This window comes from Neolamprologus multifasciatus, chromosome 14 (genome assembly GCF_963576455.1).
Source record: "Neolamprologus multifasciatus chromosome 14, fNeoMul1.2, whole genome shotgun sequence".
NCBI lineage: Eukaryota > Metazoa > Chordata > Actinopteri > Cichliformes > Cichlidae > Neolamprologus > Neolamprologus multifasciatus.
In genome coordinates this window covers 14445775-14464846 of record NC_140452.1, presented here as the reverse complement: position 1 = coordinate 14464846, position 19072 = coordinate 14445775, and the positions used below count along the sequence as shown (strand labels likewise).

The following is a 19072-nucleotide window of genomic DNA, read 5'->3' as shown; positions in this document are numbered from 1 at the left end:
ATTGGCAACCACGGTTACCCTGTGGCACGTGGAGATACTTGTAAAGCCCGGAAGCGAGTTAATGGAGATGCTTGTGTGGCTTCCATTGTGCTGATATTTCAGTGTGCATGTAAACATAGACAAAGACCTTCATTCAACTAGAATTCGACCACTGAGCACAAAAAACTAATCCAATGACTGACTCGATGAGGAATTGGCCAAGTGGATGATTGAGCAAATAACCATAATGGGATGATCAATAAATGACAATGACAGCTTTGAACGCTCTTTATCCAAATCCAATAAAACAAAACAAAACACGTTTTTCCTCCATTAATAAAAATTTACAAAACTAAAAAAGGTGATTTCGTTTATCATTTATCAATTGAAAACAGCCGAAAACTGTAGAAAACCAACATAATATCTTCTGCCCCCTTTAAAAATGTATCTTATGTAGGAAAAGTGAAAATGGATTTATTTGATTTTCCTTATTTTAATAAAATAAACAATCTAAACAGAGCTCAGATAGGCAATGATGATGAAATAAAATGTAAGTTTTTTAAAAACAGAACAACAGGGTTCAAAGTGTCTCTGAACTGATTCTACAACCCAGAAACAAAATGCTTGCTGTAATGAAATCAGTGGAGTAAAATTGAGAGTGGTTAAGTAAATGCAAAGCGCAAATGCACCACATCTAAAGCTGCGTGGTAAAGACTTGTGAACGAGAAATGGAATGAAATGATACGTGTTGCATCAATGTACTTTAATTCCATCTGAGAAAAGATTACGTAGAAATGACTGAAGCTTTTACAGAATCTCCTGTAAATAATTTAAATCTACTTTGCAATCTCTCCACTATTGCATATTTCCCCGCCGCTCACACTCTGCACTCACTGGATATTTAAATATCGAGAGTATTTGTCATGACCGGAGTGCAATCAGGGGGAAAATTACAGCCACATTGCATTCAAAATTGGCAGATAGTGTTTTGCCCCTAGAGAATCATCATTAGTAACACTCGACGCTCAGCAGTCAATGCATGTCTTTCACAAATAGTGTTTTGAAAACCTCAGTGATACCCTATTCATCTTAAGAGCAGCCCTAAACTTCAATTTAAGTGGAATGTTATCAGAGATAAGAAATAAATCTTAGGAAGATCTACCCTTGGTGTCCAAGGATTATCTGAATTAAACATCCAGTCCCTTTGAGCATGGAATTGAAGATGATAGTTTAATATCCTTGAATAACTACACAGAAAATCAAAATCAATTCGCCCAGGGAAAAGAATGATAGTAATTGAGTTATCCCTCAAGTTCGGTGAGAATGAGTCATTTATAAAGTGCACCAAAAATGCAAAGCAGTTTTAACAAGGTTAGCTGACAGGCTAATATATTGAAGTTGGTGGCATCAATATAACATCAGTGCAGTTTTTATTTATTTCTTTTTTTATTATTTGTACTTTTATGCATGAGTTTGTTAGGCTTAGAACGTAACAAAGAATTTTTACCCTAATGGTTAGAGCAGTGTTTCCCAACCTTGGAGCCACGGCACATATATCACATTAGAAAAGTCAAACGGCACACCACCAAACAAAAATTTCACAAAAAGCCTATTGATCATTTTCCCCTACGCACCAGGTATAGCAGAATTGGCTCAGCTTTTCCCAATATACCATTTATTTGCTTTCTTCTGAGCACTACTCATGCTAGGGCCTTTATCTGGGTCAGAATTTCCTCCAGGACCCAGGTTAGATTGATTACTTTTTCTTTTCAAATATTTAACTATTGCTATTATGCACTGCATGGTCTCAAAGCTTGACTATTATGTAATTTCTTCTCAGTCTTCTTCTGTTTTACTGGCAGTTGGCAACCTATTTAATTAGAGCAGGTAGTTGTACTGCCCTCTAGTGGAAGAGAATGCACCTGTGACTCACGCCGATTGCTTAGAGCAGCGGTCCCTAATCGTTTGGTACCGGGCCACGAGAGACTCGGGTGTGAAATTTATGGTTTTCAGGGTTGTATTTGTTTATTGTATATATATTTATTATTTATATTTATTGTGTGTATTTTGTAGATAAACATAACAAAATAAAATAAACACAACAAAATAAAACATTGTTGTGAAAACATTGTCGGATGTAAATCGGTCCGTCGTGGAAAAAAGGTTGGGGACCGCTGACTTAGAGTACTAATTAGGTGGCACACCTGATTATTTTTTGCCCAGTTGTTGGGAAAACACTTGGTTAGAAAGAAAATCTAAACATTATTTCAGCTGTCTCACAGTCCACCACTTTTATTTTACCTGCTAGAGTCCCTTCTGCTACCTTGTGTAGATACTGTATATGTGTGTGTGTGTGTGTGTGTGTGTGTTTATGTCCTCAGAACAATAACATCCTTGGATTAGCAGGCTGTAGAGCTGCGGATGTTTGCCGATGCTTTGAAAAAGTGACGTCTAAAGACGTGTTTGTTTGTGATGAGATCTGGTGACTGAATGCCAAATTCGTCATATGACTTGATCCTTCGAAAAAACTATTCAGTAAACTACTAGAGCCAGTTTATTGAGGCATTGTCTTTCTGGAAGATGTTTCATAGGAGGTTAGAGGTGATCACATAGAACAACTTTATATTGATTTACAGTGACCCTTTCCTCTAACAGGACAAGTGGACCCAAACCAGAAAATATATCTAACACATTGTGTTTTAATGCAGTCTCTTGTGCTATAGTGAGACCTATAACTGTGCTAGCTTTTTTTAAACACATACAAATTATATAGTTGTGATATAGGTCATTTTGTGGAATGTGAAACAGTGTGACTTCTAAAGGAGTTTTCTTATTCTGGATGTAAAAGTCTGGGTTTTAATGCCAGGTGACAGCTATGCAGTAGTTTTATGAAACTGATATATTGTGTTTTATGAATACTGAAACAGGTAGACCTATTCTTATAAGTACCTGAAACAAAATTACGGACCTGTAAATGAGAATAAAACAGGCTCTTTACTTTAACACTCTAAATTAAATTACAATGATTTAAGTCCTTCAAAAGATATGCACTTTAGAGAAAGAAAAAAATGTATATTTAATATCTAGTTTACTCTAAAACCATACTTCAAGGATTCCAGATTTTTACTGGCGTGCTTGATTAATTTCTGAATTACTGACCTTGTCAGTGACACCCAGCTCTAAATTCATTGGTTCTTACTGAAAGCAAATCCAGACCACTTTCAAATAGTTAAAAAAAGGTTAATTAATCCTCTGAAACAGTTGAACACTTTAGATTTAAAGCCTCCTTCCATTTAAAAATGCCTTTGAGTTACTTTGACCTTCACTGCTTAGATGATGTATATTCAGAGTTTGACAATGCAGTGAAGCTTTCTGATTTATTTGCTGCACGTTTGATTCTCTAGGTTGAAAGTCTGAAAAGTACCCGCAATAGGAATTGCAAGACTAGTGCCCAACTTACATAAGTGCGATCTGGAAAGCTACAGTCACTATACGTTATGAATGGAGTTTTTGTATAAAAACAAGTCTTGCATTTAATAGTTAAACTTTTGAAATAGGCTTTTAGAATTGCTGTCCTCAATAAGTGAGAATGTATAAGATTCAATTTCAAAAGTTCTGACTAATTTTTTTAACAAAATGTCAGACATCAATAAATTAATAAATATTCAACACAGGAACTTTTATCTTAAAACTAGTGCTGTCAGCGTCAATCTAGCTGAAATGACGTTAACGCCATAACCGCATTAACACGGCAAATCTCCATAAGCGAGTTAGCGCGGATCGCCCCGTGCATGGGGCTGCATGGCGCTAACACGTTAACGAGCTAACCGAGCTAATGCGTTGACGCCATGCAGCCCCATGCACAGGGCGATACGCGCTAACTTGCTAACAGAGATTTGGCGCGTTAATGTGGTTATAGCGTTAACGCTATTTTAATGGGATTAACGCTGGCAGCACTACTTAAAACATGTCTGTAGGCTGTAAGTACGCAGGCCCTGTACACTGATGCACTGATATCTTGTCATGATTTCAAGTAGCCAGAAAATGGGATGCTAAAGAGCAGAAACAATAGAGAATAGCATGTCAGCAGTTGTGTCAAACTGATGTGGCTTTTAATTTGAATTGTGAAGTTCCATCATGCACAAGGGTAACACATACAACCTGACTTTAAGTCAACATATCAGCTTAACCTTTAATTATCAAAATTTAAAATAACTTTCCAAATGGTTCTGGATTTGTGAAGGAATATTGGCATAAAACTAAGGAGCTATAAGTTGATCTCATTAAGATACAGTTGATACCTACGTGTTGTTACGCATTTGAGCAAGTTGCATTTTGCACGACACTGCTTACCAAATAAGTAAAACTGAGACTGAAGAAAGAAAGAAACTTAGCTATTGTGTGGTTACAAATTTTCACATTACCAAGAGACACAGTGAAAATGATTTTGTTTTCAGCCAGCACACACAACATGCAGAAGCTTGCACATCCACACAAATTGTCTAAAATCCTGGTTGTTGTTTTTTAAATTCATCTCAGAAAGAAATGCTGCCAAAGCAAATAAAGCCCTCAGTGCTCTCAAGCATCTGTGCTACTGAGGGAGGTTTCCCCACAGTTAGCAGAGGCATCTGATACAACAAATCAAACATTTCATAGTCAACAGTTAAGACTCAGGGGTGATGATGTACTGTGGAGCACCACACTGTAACGTATCTGCAGACGGTTGCCTGGCAAACCCACAAGTAATTACGATGGATTAGAGGAAGAGTAGGGGAGGTGAGGCAGAGGGCAGGCCGTCGGGGTCAGAACATGAAATCGTCCACAGAGAGAGAAAGAGAGAGGATGGCGGCTGGCCAGGTTTACATAGAAGATGAGAGGTGCTGATTTTGATGATGAGATAAGAAGCTTAGTCAAACCGCCCAGTGGATTTACTGGTCAGCATCTACTCATAACACCAGACAAGCAAAAATGAAAGCTCCTCAGTGACTGTACAGAAGCACCGTTCATTGTAAATCAGTTCTACAATACCACCAAGCAGAACCTCACCAAATATTCACCCTTTCAGCAGCAGTTACTACTGACCAAAGGCAGCAGCTGTGGATGACCCCTCCATAGTGAAGCTCACGTGACTCCGCTCATGGCATCAGTACTCACCGGCTTATCGGTGAAGGGGGTCGACTCAGAGGGTGCCATGTCGTAATAAGGAGGCTGAAGAGGAAGCTTCTGCATTTCTTCCTCCTTGTCGAGATGAACCACCTACGGGAAACACCAAGAGCTCAGCGTGACTTATAATGAGCTCGAAACCGGGATAGATCAGCCAGCTCTGCAGTCCTCACCAAGGTTAACTTTGCAATTAGTCTATGAGTGTGAACTGCTACCTCATGCGCATTAATTAAAACACATCAGCAGCAAAACAGTATGTTGACAGTTGTTGCTCACATTTTTTTTTGTGTGTCTGTGGTAATGAACAGAAATCAGCAACGTTAATCTCGCATCCGACAGAGAATACAGCTTGACAGCAGTTTGAATTTCAGCAGCTCAGTTGAACCTAAAGTTACTATGTGCATCAAAGTAATTTTGTCAAATGAATCACTTCCAGATCACATAAATATATGATGCAAACGTTTGAAACATCTGAGCTGAAATGCTAAAGTAACTGTAAAGCTGCAAGAGCTAGCTGAGATTCATAGCCACTATATTACAGAGGGATTTCATTTCTTACATAAACCTGACATAAATAAACTATTTGAAAAGAATAGTTTGCCTATGTAGACAAGGCTTACTGAAACCATTTTAATATGGTACAGACATTTCATTAGGTACATCTAAGAAAATGTATGTAGTCCAGCACAACATAGCATAAATTCTGCTTTTACATTTTCTACTTTTGTTTTCAAAAAAGTTTAAATTGTGTTTTATTTTTGGTGATCTATTTTGATTCTTAAATCTTTCTTTAAATTCCTTTCTATAGATATTTTAAAAGGTAGAACGTAAACATTTTCACTGTGTTCGAAGGATTAACGTTTAGGTACAAATGCTAAATTTTCATTTTGCATGTTTTCTTTCCTTATTTTGTGCTTCGGGTGCAAGCTCTTTAAGTCTCTATTAAGTCAGATGTTATTTTATTTATGCAAATAAAAGAGCAATATGGTTCTAAAAGACACAAAAACAGAAGACACTTCAAAGTGTTGCATAAATAAAGAGGGGGTTTAGTTAGATTCAGAAACCTCGTGAATGAAATTCAAAATTAACCTACATCCTTAATCAGTGGACTTGCAGAGCAGGATGTTCTGTGGTGACCATTCAACATATGTCAGTTTCTCAAGGGTGACTAATTACCTTTAATGGAGTATGGTACTATATTATAAAATAAATTAAATCGTAATCCATCATAATTTCTGGGGAATTACAGTTACATTGAGATTGTAGATTAATATCTTTTTGCTGAACACCAAAGTCTTTCTGCAGACAGACAACGATCCGATCAGTATGTTGGTTTGCATGATTTTACACTGTAGCTTCAGTTAGTGTATTACTGGACAATGCAAGTCTGCAAAGCAGCTGGCACAAATTTGGCTGCCATACCTTCCAGAGGAATGGATTAACCCTTTAAGACCTACCATAGAACCAAGTCCGCCTGAGCTTATATTATATTTTTACATGCTGTAGAGCCATTTTTGGGAGCATTTCAAGTTGATATACATCAATACAACCATTATAGCCCAAATTTTAATAACATGTATGCATTAAGTGCATAGTAATTACATAAACTGCAAAAAAGTGCAATAAACTACAAAAAAATTTAAAATTGTTTTTGTTTTTTTAACATATATTTCTAGTTAGAGAAATTTAAGGGGTTTATCCCTCAAAACTGTAAATACAAAAAAGTTGCACAAAATAGTTTCCCACCACAGGAAATTTATTTTGAGTGTCTTCATAGTTTTATTTTTGAAATACACCAATTTTTATATACTGCAGGAAAAACTAAAATAAATATTATAGTGCAAATTTGCAAAAAAGCAGCATGTGCATCAAAATAAACGATTTCCAGCAGTGCAATTTGAGTTCTAAGCATCCCAGAAATGACACAAAGTCATAAAGTCAAACATAACTTTTAAAAACACCAGTACAGGCTCATGAGGCCCTGATGGTAAAAAACTACATTTCCGCGAAAATGACGTCACTTCCGGTTTCGGGCAGGTCATGGCGGACATGCAATAGTTCGCGCTGACGTCTAGTCCAACGTAGGAAGTGTTATGAACAGCTGATCGGATTTGCAAAGCGTGTTTCTGGAATATTATGTTTTTGTTGCTGCAAGTGCTTTTTATACAGTTTTTGCAAAGCTATATGTGGAAGGAAGCCGTGACCTAGGACAAGCTGATGGCATAAGATGTAAATACAACTCCTCCGGTTTCATATGCAAAAAAAACTATTGCGCTAGCTCACGTGGTTGCAGTTCTACAGGGATTTAAAAGTAGTTGCGCAAAATGGAGCGTGCCCGCTCTGACCGGTTTTAAAGGGTTAAAACAGCTGTGTCTACATCAAAACAGGCTCAATTCATTTGGTTCTCTTGTCTGTATTTACTCCCCCTCTCATCAGCTTGTCAAATCACTCTAAGAAACCTGTCTATCACGTCTATGACCAGCTAACCACACCAAAGCAGGTGGCTTTGTCGCTGGACAACAGTTCCTTTCAGTGCTGGAAATTCAACAACATTTTGCCTCAGAAATCAGAAAAGGGCACTAGCATGACCGTACAGAGTAAATCATGGTTGCCCAGGGGGGGAACATCAATGCACTCAATGTGAACCAGAGGAAAAGATTGAAAACCAATAAAGTCAAGTCAATTCAGGCCAACTCAATTGTAATCTGTAACCTATTACATGCAACATAAAAGTCTTGATAAACAACAGGTGGTGTCACATTATTTATGGTTTTGTTTAATTAAAAAGGGTAGTGAGAATGAGACATTAAACACCTCCTGTGGTCTTCCACATGCACACTTGGCAAGGTAGGTTAACAGGTAGGTTGTATAATCATCCTAGAAAACTTGACCTATTTCTTCTGAAGAGCTATACTGTCTCGGTTGGCTCTGTATCTTCATGTGGTGCCTGAAAGACTTAGTTATATGAAAATCTTGTCAGTGGAGAAGCTTCTTGAGGTTCATATTAATTGCAGGTTTCTCTCAATGTATATGTAAATTCCAAAACAACTTGAGTTGCACTATAATTTCGCTTAGGCGCTGATAAATATTCAGATTGGATAATGACTGTATGATGATGACTGTAAATCTACAAGGTGTGAGGGTTAAGGTTCTCACTTCAGAAATAAACATTTGGCTGTTTCACAAGTTTTCTGTGGCATAATAGGCACAGTGTTTTGAAGGGTGGGTTTGTGTGAGGAAAGGGGGCCACTCCTATAGTTTTCCTTTTCACCAGGTTGTCTGTCTTAGACTTTTCCCACAGAGTACTTCTAATTGATCTGTCAAAACCTGTCATAATCACAAAAGCAAAATTTGATGCTTCTGACATCAAAGTACCTTGAAAGTGTTTCTTAGGTGGGGTACTCAAAACAGTCTATAGAGAAGCTTAATGGCATAAAGGAATTAATTAATATTTTAATGACAAATGAAGGCGAAACCTTCATAGAACGTTTGTCAAACCTGCACATTTTGCAATGAAAAGAAATAAGAGTTAATGAAAGAAATTAAAGTCACTCAGAACAATGAGGTTATCAATGAAAATGTGAGACTCATAATGGTTGCTGAACAATGGTTTTCTCTCTTCATACCTGCAAATTCTGTTTAATCTGTTTTTTCATCCACTCAAGAAAAAAAAAAAAGCTTTTGAATGACAATATGTATCTGGGTGGTGTGAACTTTTCTACTCACATTACATCAAAAGGTGAAGCATTTAATGGTTGAGTGGTCAGACAGTGAGCTGAGTGCCAGACTTCATATGCAACTACTTGGGGGGAAACGTTTGTTCAAGCTATAAAGACGTTGAACTCCCTGATAGTGAGTTTGGCTGTCAAAGTCTAATTCACAGCAATACACAACATTTAATTGTAGGAAGCGCACACTGATACTTTGGCTCTGTCGCCCAATGAAGTGACCAAGCAACCTATGCCCGAATACCAAGCTGTTTAAGACCAGTTGTAACATTCAGATATGCTGCATAACCCACAAAATCTTTTCACTACATTTGACGGTGAAAAATTATCCCTGATCTCATTTCTCGTTCAAATAGTCCATTTCGTAGCTTTTCATCGAGTTCATTCTGAAAAGGAAACCCTTGAAAAGCTAAACCCGGAGCAAAAAATAGCAGCGAACAATAATTAGAACTATGTCATTACAAATTGCCTCGTGGCTCTGCAGATGCTGATCAGTATAATTTAAAGAAACAGCTAATCATGATGATTGACAGGCTTTGGGGCATGAACTTGTCCAGCTGAACTGATGAAGGCACGACCAAGAGACTTTTTTTTTCTGGTATACGATATGATTAAAAGTTGTAGATAAGATTATTTCTTAACAACTTGTTTTTATTTATGAACATTTTAAAAATGTAGCTCATAAAAGCATGTTTAAAAAGAAGCTATCCATTATGGGTGGGGGAAAAAATCGATACTGTGTAGCATCGTGATATTTTGTTTGCTAATAATGTATCGATACAGGGACAGCAGAAATCGATATTTTGTTACAAAAAAGGTTTTTGTGCTCTGACTTCAGAGCATTGTGATCCTTTTTCTGAGCAAGAATCCTGACATTCCTTCACTGTCCAAATGTGTTTAACTTTTTTTTGGCAGCAATAAACATGACAGTTTACTTATTTTAATTTAAGACATGTTTTATTTTAATTAAGTTTAAAACTTTTTTATTTAATGTAAAATTATATTTTGTTTTAATTTACTTTCAAATTCTTCAGTTGCTGAATGGGCTGCACAGTTTTCATAAATTGCATAGTTCAGAATAGCTATAATTGTACCAGATGGTTGCATTCAGTTAAGTTGGACTAGTAACACAAACCGTTCAGTTTGTCAACAATAAAACTGACTGAAATGAGAGAAAGACTGAGTGTGAGACTGATATTAGATAAAATTAATATTGATAAAGTTTACCTTTATGTACAGAATCTGAATATCGCAAAATATTTTTAAAAATTGCAATAATATCGTATCGTGCGTTAAGTATTGTGATAATATCGTATCGTGGGATGTATGGTGATTCCCACCTCTACTATCCATACACCAGGATCTGCTTGGACATTTTAACCTTTTATTGGGGAGTTGGGGTGGGGGGGAAGGATTGCTTATCTATGCATTCTGTACTCACTGTGTAATAAACCTGCCGTTATGTTTTCTTGTTTTGTTTTGTTTTTGTTTTTTTGTTACTTTTATCTATCCAGATATAGGTTTGCTGAACGTGCACCTTCTTTTAAGGCAATGGCAGCCATAAAACCAAACACATTAAATCCTGTAATGTGACCATTAAAGCCTCATTTTTATAATAATCACCAGTCAGGGTTACGATGCCTTGCTGAAGTAATCTTCTGCAGTAGTTGTGCAGGAAGAAGAGCGCATTATTTCCCCTCTCTCCATGACTTTCTCTGCCCAGATGCCTAGCAGTTTGACCTTGGGCTTATGAAAAGTATCAAAGTTTGATTTAAATTCTCAGCGGTGCTGATAGGTGGTGACCAACTTGACAGTTGCATGAATCTTTAATTATTCAGAGCCTAATAGCTCCATTTTTTTTTTACTTCTTTAGCTCCTCAGTTTCTCACATACTGTAGTCCTTGACAACAGTAAAAGTCACTGCAACCTCTGCACACTTCACATGTAAATAGTGCTGCACATTCAATCTTATGAGAGTAACTTTTGTTCTCCTAAACTACAGCTTGTGCTACAGTAAAGTTTGCAATAAGCAGACTGGAAAGCTATCGGGCTGGTTGAGGCAGAACATCCAGGAATACAATTACATAGTACTGGTTCTGTGCTCTTTAAACAGCCTAATGCAATATAAGGATTGTGTTCTCATGGAAGCTCAACAAGAAATAAAAAAAAAAATGTTCTAGTAGCCACACAGACCAGGAGCCAAACATGAATAGGGAGGCTATGCAGAATCAGTGTGACCATGGAAAGCGAGGTTTCAAATTCCAAGGGCATGTTCAGAATACTTTTTCACCAAAGGCAGTTTGAGGTTTAACTGCACTTTCATAACGTGGAAGAGCACATGAGTGGCCATCTTACTTTATACAGGCTGCATATAATACACTCGATATATTAATATTAGAGCATGTGACTTTTATTCAATTTTTTTGCCATTAACACAACCAGTGATTGACTGCAACTTTTTTCTTTGCTTTTAAAGATGTTATTGGCACCATTTCACATCAATTATTATTTTAATCTTTTCCAGATGACAGCACATCTGAATGGAGTATACTCAAATCTGCTTAGAATTAGAGACAGTAAAATTTGGGGACTTGAGAAAATTGCAAATTTCTTTAATGTTGCCAGGAAGTAACTACAGCGGGAGGGAGCACTGTAAAAAGCGGTTCCCGTGCAACCACTCCAGGCTCTGCATGTTTGTTATTGTACATTCAGACAGTACAACTTCCATGGATTCAGCAGCAGTCTTCAAAGTTGGGATGAACAAATTATCACTGATGAGAATCACTAGATTCCCATCAGTGACAAGTAAGTTTGTCACTGATTAACATAAAAAACACTGCTTGTTAAAATGATGAAAACATGTCTTGAGGTTAAAAGTCTGTGAGAAATTAAGCTGTTTATCAAACTCGAGTCACACTTTGCAATCTTCAGCACTCATTTACTAAGCTATAAACAGCTTCATTTAACATACTGCACTTGTACTGTGTGCAGTGATTAAATAATAAAATGGACAGTGTCAAAGACTCTCTGCACAGCGTATTCAAAGTACAGATAAAAATCTCTGACAATACTTTTATAAGCAACAAAGTTCTTTTTCATATCCCTGCTGCAGTGCAAGGTCGCTATTTATATGTCAAAAATTGCCCACTGACAATTACTTTATTTATTAAGAGCGAAATTAATTACACACATGGATAATTATGTTACATGTCATCGGCTTCACTTGGAGAATGTGACATTTCTATATTCAGCTAACTTTATTCACCGTCTTTGTGACAGTTGCTTTGGACAGCTGTGTAAGACGAGAAACACACACACACACCTACACACACACACACACACACACACACAAAAGGCTCACGGCACTAAACTGACATTTTTGCGATGTAAAAATTCACCTGAAAATCCAATAAATGAAAATAACTTTTCAAAACAAAAAGAGACCTAAGCTGGTTCGCTGCTCTTAAAGATATATGGAGGTAAAAAACATCACATCACTCTTTTGTTAAAAATATATTTGGGCTTGGATTTCATATGAAAGAGACAGATACTGCCAAAGTTGTCATACCTTGTGTTGGATCAGCCACAGAGGAGGAGAATAAGCAAGGAAAAGAAGTAGGGGGAGGAGCTTACCTGGATGTCATCAGATGTCAAGTGTCCCTTCATGTCACTGTTCTTCTTTTTGGGTGGAGGAGGGGCTGGTTTGTGCGCAGGTGGGAGGTCAGTCCTGTTAAGAGAGTAAAAAGATAACATGACACTCAGCACAGTAAGGGATCGCCACTCTTTATGTCCCTCACCTTCTACACCACTCTATAATGAGAAGTCCTGCCTGCACTTGCCTTTTTCACTCTTTCCTTGGATTTTGATAGATCTCGTGTTGGTGGCTTTGTTGCAGCAGCAGCCATCCCTGCCCTTTCAAAGGCTCTCGCTGGAGAGACACTGTGCTAATGAGAGTAGGCTGTAATTGGACTGAAGTGAGGAGATAGGAATGGAGGGGGTATAGGGGGCAGGGAGAAGGGCATGTGTGAGTCAAGGGTGGTTTGAGCCTCATCCAGAGTGCCACGTGGACAAACACCCTGCCTACTGTGCAGCGACTGTTTGTTTGACATATAGTCCTGAGCTGTGACACGGAGAGCTCGGCAGGCGGCTTCAGCTCTCCACCTTTTTCAGGATCCCTGGTGCTAACATCCTCTAACCCCAAGGCACTCACGCCACCCCTCTGTTGGCACACCTGGGTAAGAACAAAGCCTCAAAAACTGAACACCTGTGCTCGTTTACACGCCGCTATTAACAATGGAGTAAGCAACCGTTTTCTGTAAATCACCAACAATCAAATTTTGATGGAGGTAAAAGCCACTCTGTACAGAGTCATCCCGAGTTATTATAAAAAATTACTGAATTAAAATGTGATCAGGAAAGACAGCGGTAACTGAAAGCATTCTGTTGAAATAGTTTGATGTGTATCTGTATAATTATCTCAGACAAGGAAGCAGAAGGGTTGTTGCTACGGAATCGTTATAACGAAAACCCCCTTGCCTCAAACACGCTGGCAGTCGGATGTCATCTGTCGTATTCTGACATGATATCAGGAGTGATCAAAGATAATGAAGTGGAGCACAGACACTGAGCTGTGTACCTACATGCATTATCTCCAGCTCCTCCCGCCTCCCATTTGCACTGGTTCACGTCCTTATTGAATAACATGACCTTTCCGCAAGGCCATGCTGCCGTTTTAATGTGCAGAAAATTTGTGCATGAGTGCACCTCTTAACTCTTTCTTTCACGCTCATTATTTCCAGTCCGTATCACCTTGTCTCCAGACAGGGCTGCCGTGCCACTGCCAGATTCATGTGGCACCCTCCTCAGCCTGCCTGCAGCACAGAGGCACAGCAAATGCACAGAAAGGCAGCATGCAGCACACTAGCTTTTCAACAATAACGCCTTCCGCTGCAGAGACAGATAATTATGAGTCTTGTGGAAATGCGGTTTTCACAGGTACAGCAGTGTGCTCATTATAAAGTATTATAATTCACTGCTTATGACTGACTGGATTCTGATACAGGTGAGAACTTAAGACAAGATCATTTGTATCCATGAAATGTGTGATACTAAGTGTAATTTTTTGCTTCTGTCTGTCTCGTGTATGTGAGACAACAGATAACGGTCTTTTTTCAGTTTGCTGAAACATAACACTAATGAACATCATGCAATGACCTAACTGGAATTTTATAAAAAGGACATGCAGCATTACAACATTATGCCCGACTGGATTTTGATTTTACTGTAAATCAGTTATGCATCATCGGGATTCGACAGGTTTATTCACGCAGGATGAAATCTGATGTTTTTTATGTATGATTTGCTGAATTCGTTTGAACTTAAGTTTGATAGGGCCTCCAATGATTGTATTTTATTGCAAAGGAGCTTGTTCAAATAGGCAGTGTGCTGGGGCCCCTTATCTGGAGTGAGTTTATTAAATCTGACCAAACATGAAGAAATTCCCTCGTCTCGTGACTACCACCCCACGGCAACAACTTTCTTCCTGTCATCCAGCTACTTTTGTAATCACATTACACACAAGAAGCAGTCTCAGGAGAACATCAGTGCATAGACTGTCACTACTGTTTGACACAAGGGTGGGGAAACAGACCAAAAAGTAGCACAAGCGTTTCATGAAGTGCTGTGTGTGCAGAGAGGGAAAACGTATAGCACAGCTACAGCTACAGCTCACGCAAGAAAATACCAAGATAGATATACAGCATGTGTGTGGCCGGTCATTCAGTCGGCATATCAATTCCATATTTGATATTAATAATATAAAGAACTTGGTATGTATATTATCATTAATGAAGTATACTTGTAGGGGAGGAAGTAGAAAAAAAACAAGAAAAGGTCAAAAGTAAAATTTATTTTTAAGATTTAATGGTTGCATGTTACAATGTAGCAGCCACATCAACTCTATCCACCATCTCTGTGTTTTACTGTGAGTCAAACCAGTGTCCATTAGCACCGCAATCAAAAATCAAGGAAAATAAGCAATCATTATCTTGCAGATTACTGTTTATTCTGGTTTGGATTTGAATGTCTAAGTTGAGGTCCACAATTTCCTTTAGCAAAATTAATTTGGAACTCCAAGTAATTTCTCAGATCTTCCACAGCAACACTGTGTTGTGCCAAAAGAAGTGGTCAGAGGATCAGACAGATTTTAAATTAGCCAGCTGTTATGCGTGGCCATCTAAACCACATTATTAGGAAGCAGAATGAACATACCTGAAATATTGATATCAAGCTCACATTTATTCACACAGAAAGTCCATTATTATTCTCACGGCAAGTAAGTTGGGTTAGCTTTAAACTAAAAAATATGTTTTAATATGTGCACATGCTCTTGGTTTAAAATTCCTGGAAGGAGAAGCTTTTTGTTCAAACTGCAATTTTGGAATTTGTAAAAGTGTAATGCATAATATATCAACCCCCTGAAAAAGACTGAATATTGGAGATGTTTTCTGCTAATATTTGTACGCCAACATGTAAAAATGAGCTGAATATTCACTGCTACAGATCTGTGCGCTCTTCAGGAATGCAGATGATGCGATCTCAGTCAGTCATTAATAAGCTACGTTGCGGTCCCGCACAGCTTGACCACCACATGTGCATCTCGTACTTCCTTAGTGCTGAATGTGATGCAGGCAGCATGGGGGCGTTGGCTCTTTGAAAACGCAGACACTAATGAAAGCTGACAAGCAACACAAGCCCGTGGGGAGCAGAAAGCACTGGGCAGGGAACCATAAGCTACATTCAAGTTTGCAGTGTTTCCTACACAGACATCCACCTTGAAGACCTTGCTCCTCCTCGCTCTGTTGGCTACAAAAGGCTCAGGGCAGCTTAGGGGGAGATTTAAAGGGGATAGCAAGGAGAAAACATAACTAATCCTTAAACTGAGAAGAGTAGTCTGTGAGGGAAGATTTACAGCAAAGAAAATGACTTTTACAATGCACTCACAAAAAAGCGACTTTCCTATCTGAAATTTTCGCACCATTGAGGAAGTCTTCAAGCTCACACTCAGAATTAAGATGTTCTTGAAGGTGACAGAAAACCCTCTTTCCGTCCACTTCATGTGAGAGAAAGTGAAGTGTCGCATTCCCACAAGCGTTTGGATTAGAGAGCCGCCGTATGGCTGCAGCCCTGCTCGTGGAAAAAACGTGGAGTGTTTGAGCCGATCCTCTATGCTCTCATTGATTTCTGTTGATCACAATCTTATTTGGCAATTTAAATGCTAATGATACTTTTAATTGCAAGATGGGATAAATGTGATTTGATCTTTAGGAGGCAATTACTTTCATGCTTTGTCTAGCTCCGATCTTTTCAAAAGGCGGACAACAATTACTCTGCAAAGCTCAGCTTTTTTTTCTCCTCTCACAAGAGAAAAAAGGAAAAAAAACAAAAACAAGAATGAAGCAAAATGGTGTTTTTGTTCTTTGACAAGTTTATCAAAAACTACTTCTGTTGCTGGGGGAAAATTTTGCTCTTTAGAACACTTAACTTCACAGTTGTACACAAACAGTCACTTTCCAAACCTTTTTCAACACCTCAGGCAATGCTACTAGTGTACATACACTACTATGCAAAAACATAGATGTAAGGTGATTGTTATAAACATTTGTACTGCATGTATAACGTTCTGTACAGAGAAACCAAGCACCATTTTATGCATAAATAACAATAGCAAATAATTTTTAAATCACACCGAGTACAACACAGTCCATGTTGAGCGACTCAGAAAGACAAGAAAGACAGTTCTACTTTGGTTACAGCTTAAAGCAAGAAGGTGTCCATTAAGAAATTACCATTTATCACATTTAAAAGGTCTCCACACAGCAAAAGTGAAAAGCACTGGTGACTGGTTTATAGACCAAAGGGTACACAAAAACAAATCACGTCTCCACAAATCACTTCTGCTAACGTTACATCTCAAAATGAAATCTAACTTCGTTGACTTAGTAGTACTGTGTACTTCTTGTTTGTCCAAATGTCCTCCAGTTATGCTACATTTCAGTCTCAGAACAAGTTTGAAACCTGTGCTCACTTCAAATTAATCACGGTTGTGTCGTGACATGGGCTCTCGGCTCATGGTTAAACATCCATTTTACATTCTGCATGCAATACTTTTCAGATACTGTTGTAAATATGACTGGAAATTTGGCAACAAAGTGATTTATGCAAGCAAGTATTTACAACTGTGTCAACACCAGCTGTATGTCAGGAACACTCAAAAGATGGGGGATTTTTTTTTTGGCCACAATTGGCAGTGCTCTTCTGCATTTTGGAGGTCATACATCACACCCGGGCAAAAGACAGAACGATGAACATATTATTCTGAGAACATCGCCTTTGACAATGCCCATCTATTTTGATAATCAGTTGACTATTGTGCCAGTGCAGCCTCTAAAGGGCCAGTGATTTATTAGGATTGACCAATTTTGAGTCACATCATGTGCTGCTTTGTTAGGGCAAACAGAGGCGTGACTGGCGGTGCAGTCAGGCATGTTATCAAATGCCCAGGCTTGATTAACAGCTCATCAACATGCAGAATTAAACAGTCTGGCAAAATGCTTCCCCTTTACTCTGACATTAGACACTCATATAAAACTATGAATATCCCCCTACATTGAAATATGCCCCGCACATTCTTTTGCAACTTTTCTGCATCCACATAGTTAGACGGTTAAACGAGAACAAGTAAACAGTTTCTGAGTAAGACACTGAACATATTTGATGACAAGCCACAGAAAAATGACAAAAATTCATATGAACAATTAAAGCTTTGAATCACATTTCACTACATTAAGCATTACATGCCAAACTAGTGGGAAACAACAACATTTACAGCACTGGCACAACTGTTGTCATGCATATTTGATGAGAGTCATGCACACAAAAGGAGGGAAAAGAGCAAGAGGTGGAGGAGAGAGGTTGGACAGTGTGGTCTGTCAAAGACATTATCACTCAGCATCAGCTTATGTAAAACAAAGCCTCTATAAGCTTGCGGATTTCTGTTTGATTAACAATTTGATATGTATGTTAACTCTCATCTCGCCTCGTAATTCTGTTCTGTCCAAGCTCCCTGAATCGGATAAACTCTAAGTGGAGCTGGATTTTCCATCTAAAGAATTTTGATAAGGTTTAATTGGTCATGGAACTGTTTTCATTAAGCTTTATTTTCATTCTTTCTTTTTTCCAAACATCATTGTCGTTATTTGATGTAAGAGTTTATTTTTGCCATTCATCGGATTGATATGTAAAGCCTAAATTTCACTCCAAAGTATTTGTTTGCTGTATGCTGTCAAAGCAAGCTGAGAAATTGCTCAAATTTTAGGCATCAAGTGCAGTGTGACTCGTTAGTGAATGATTATTGATCATTTGCTGCTTTCAGCGCTCACAATGGTGTGCTCAAGTATGTCACTTGCAGGCCACCATTACATGCAGGCAACAGAATAGAGGATCCAGGAGTACAGGGATCAGCAGGGGATAGACTGGGGTCAGGAGCCTCTACTTTCCTTGTGGGGGACTCTGGCTTCTCAGGACCCTGTGTCACACAACTATCAGCAACAGCAGCAACAGCAATGCTGAGGGAGTGGAGTGGGAAACAGAGAGCAGTTACTTTGGCATCAGAGTGAGAAAGAAAGATAGATTAGCAAGGCGGGAGAAAGAGACAGAAAGCAATGGGAGCGGTAAGAGTTTGTGTGCTTCATTTATCTTGAAAGGCAATGCAGAGAGCTAAAAGCAGTGTGGTTTCTGCATCTGCATGGCCTCAGACTTGGTGGACCTGCTGCCACCACAGAGCACCACAACGTGCAGCCGGCCGAGACCAAAAACCTGGCAGAACGCCTCGTCTGATGTTAGCATCACCGCTTTGAATAATCAAATAAGCTAGAAGGTTCTAGAGGGGGACCTCTAAAATAAGCATTGTAATCTCATCATCTGAATTGATTAAAGGCTCATGTGCACCCTGAGCCAGATTCTGCACACCCCCCCCAACCTCAGTTGTTTTGGTAATAATCCCAGGGAGAGAGATAGCCAGCTCATGCTCACAGCAGCATCATTCCCATGGGAATGTGAATTGAATCTTGTATATTCAGAAAAGCCAAAAGCATCATGAAAACCCTTGGCAACCACTGAGCTATCTGTCCTGGCCAGGTGTT

At 38.6% G+C, this 19072-nt stretch overlaps 1 protein-coding gene across 8 annotated transcripts in view; it reads right to left on the bottom strand.

Moving 5' to 3' along the window:
• Positions 1–19072, bottom strand: part of nectin1b (nectin cell adhesion molecule 1b) — a 162115-nt gene that overhangs the window by 16225 nt on the left and 126818 nt on the right. For 4 of the 8 annotated variants that reach the window (XM_085183979.1, XM_085183984.1, XM_085183983.1 and 1 more), the window contains exons 7-9: positions 18430–18496; positions 12504–12599; positions 5134–5235 (exon numbers count right to left, since the gene is read on the bottom strand). In XM_085183979.1, the coding sequence (XP_085040105.1) occupies positions 5134–5235; positions 12504–12599; positions 18430–18496 (265 nt within the window). Of the gene's footprint in view, positions 1–5133; positions 5236–12503; positions 12600–13822; positions 18497–19072 lie in introns of those variants that run through there. The other 4 variants (XM_085183985.1, XM_085183987.1, XM_085183982.1 and 1 more) reach the window with 3 other exon arrangements.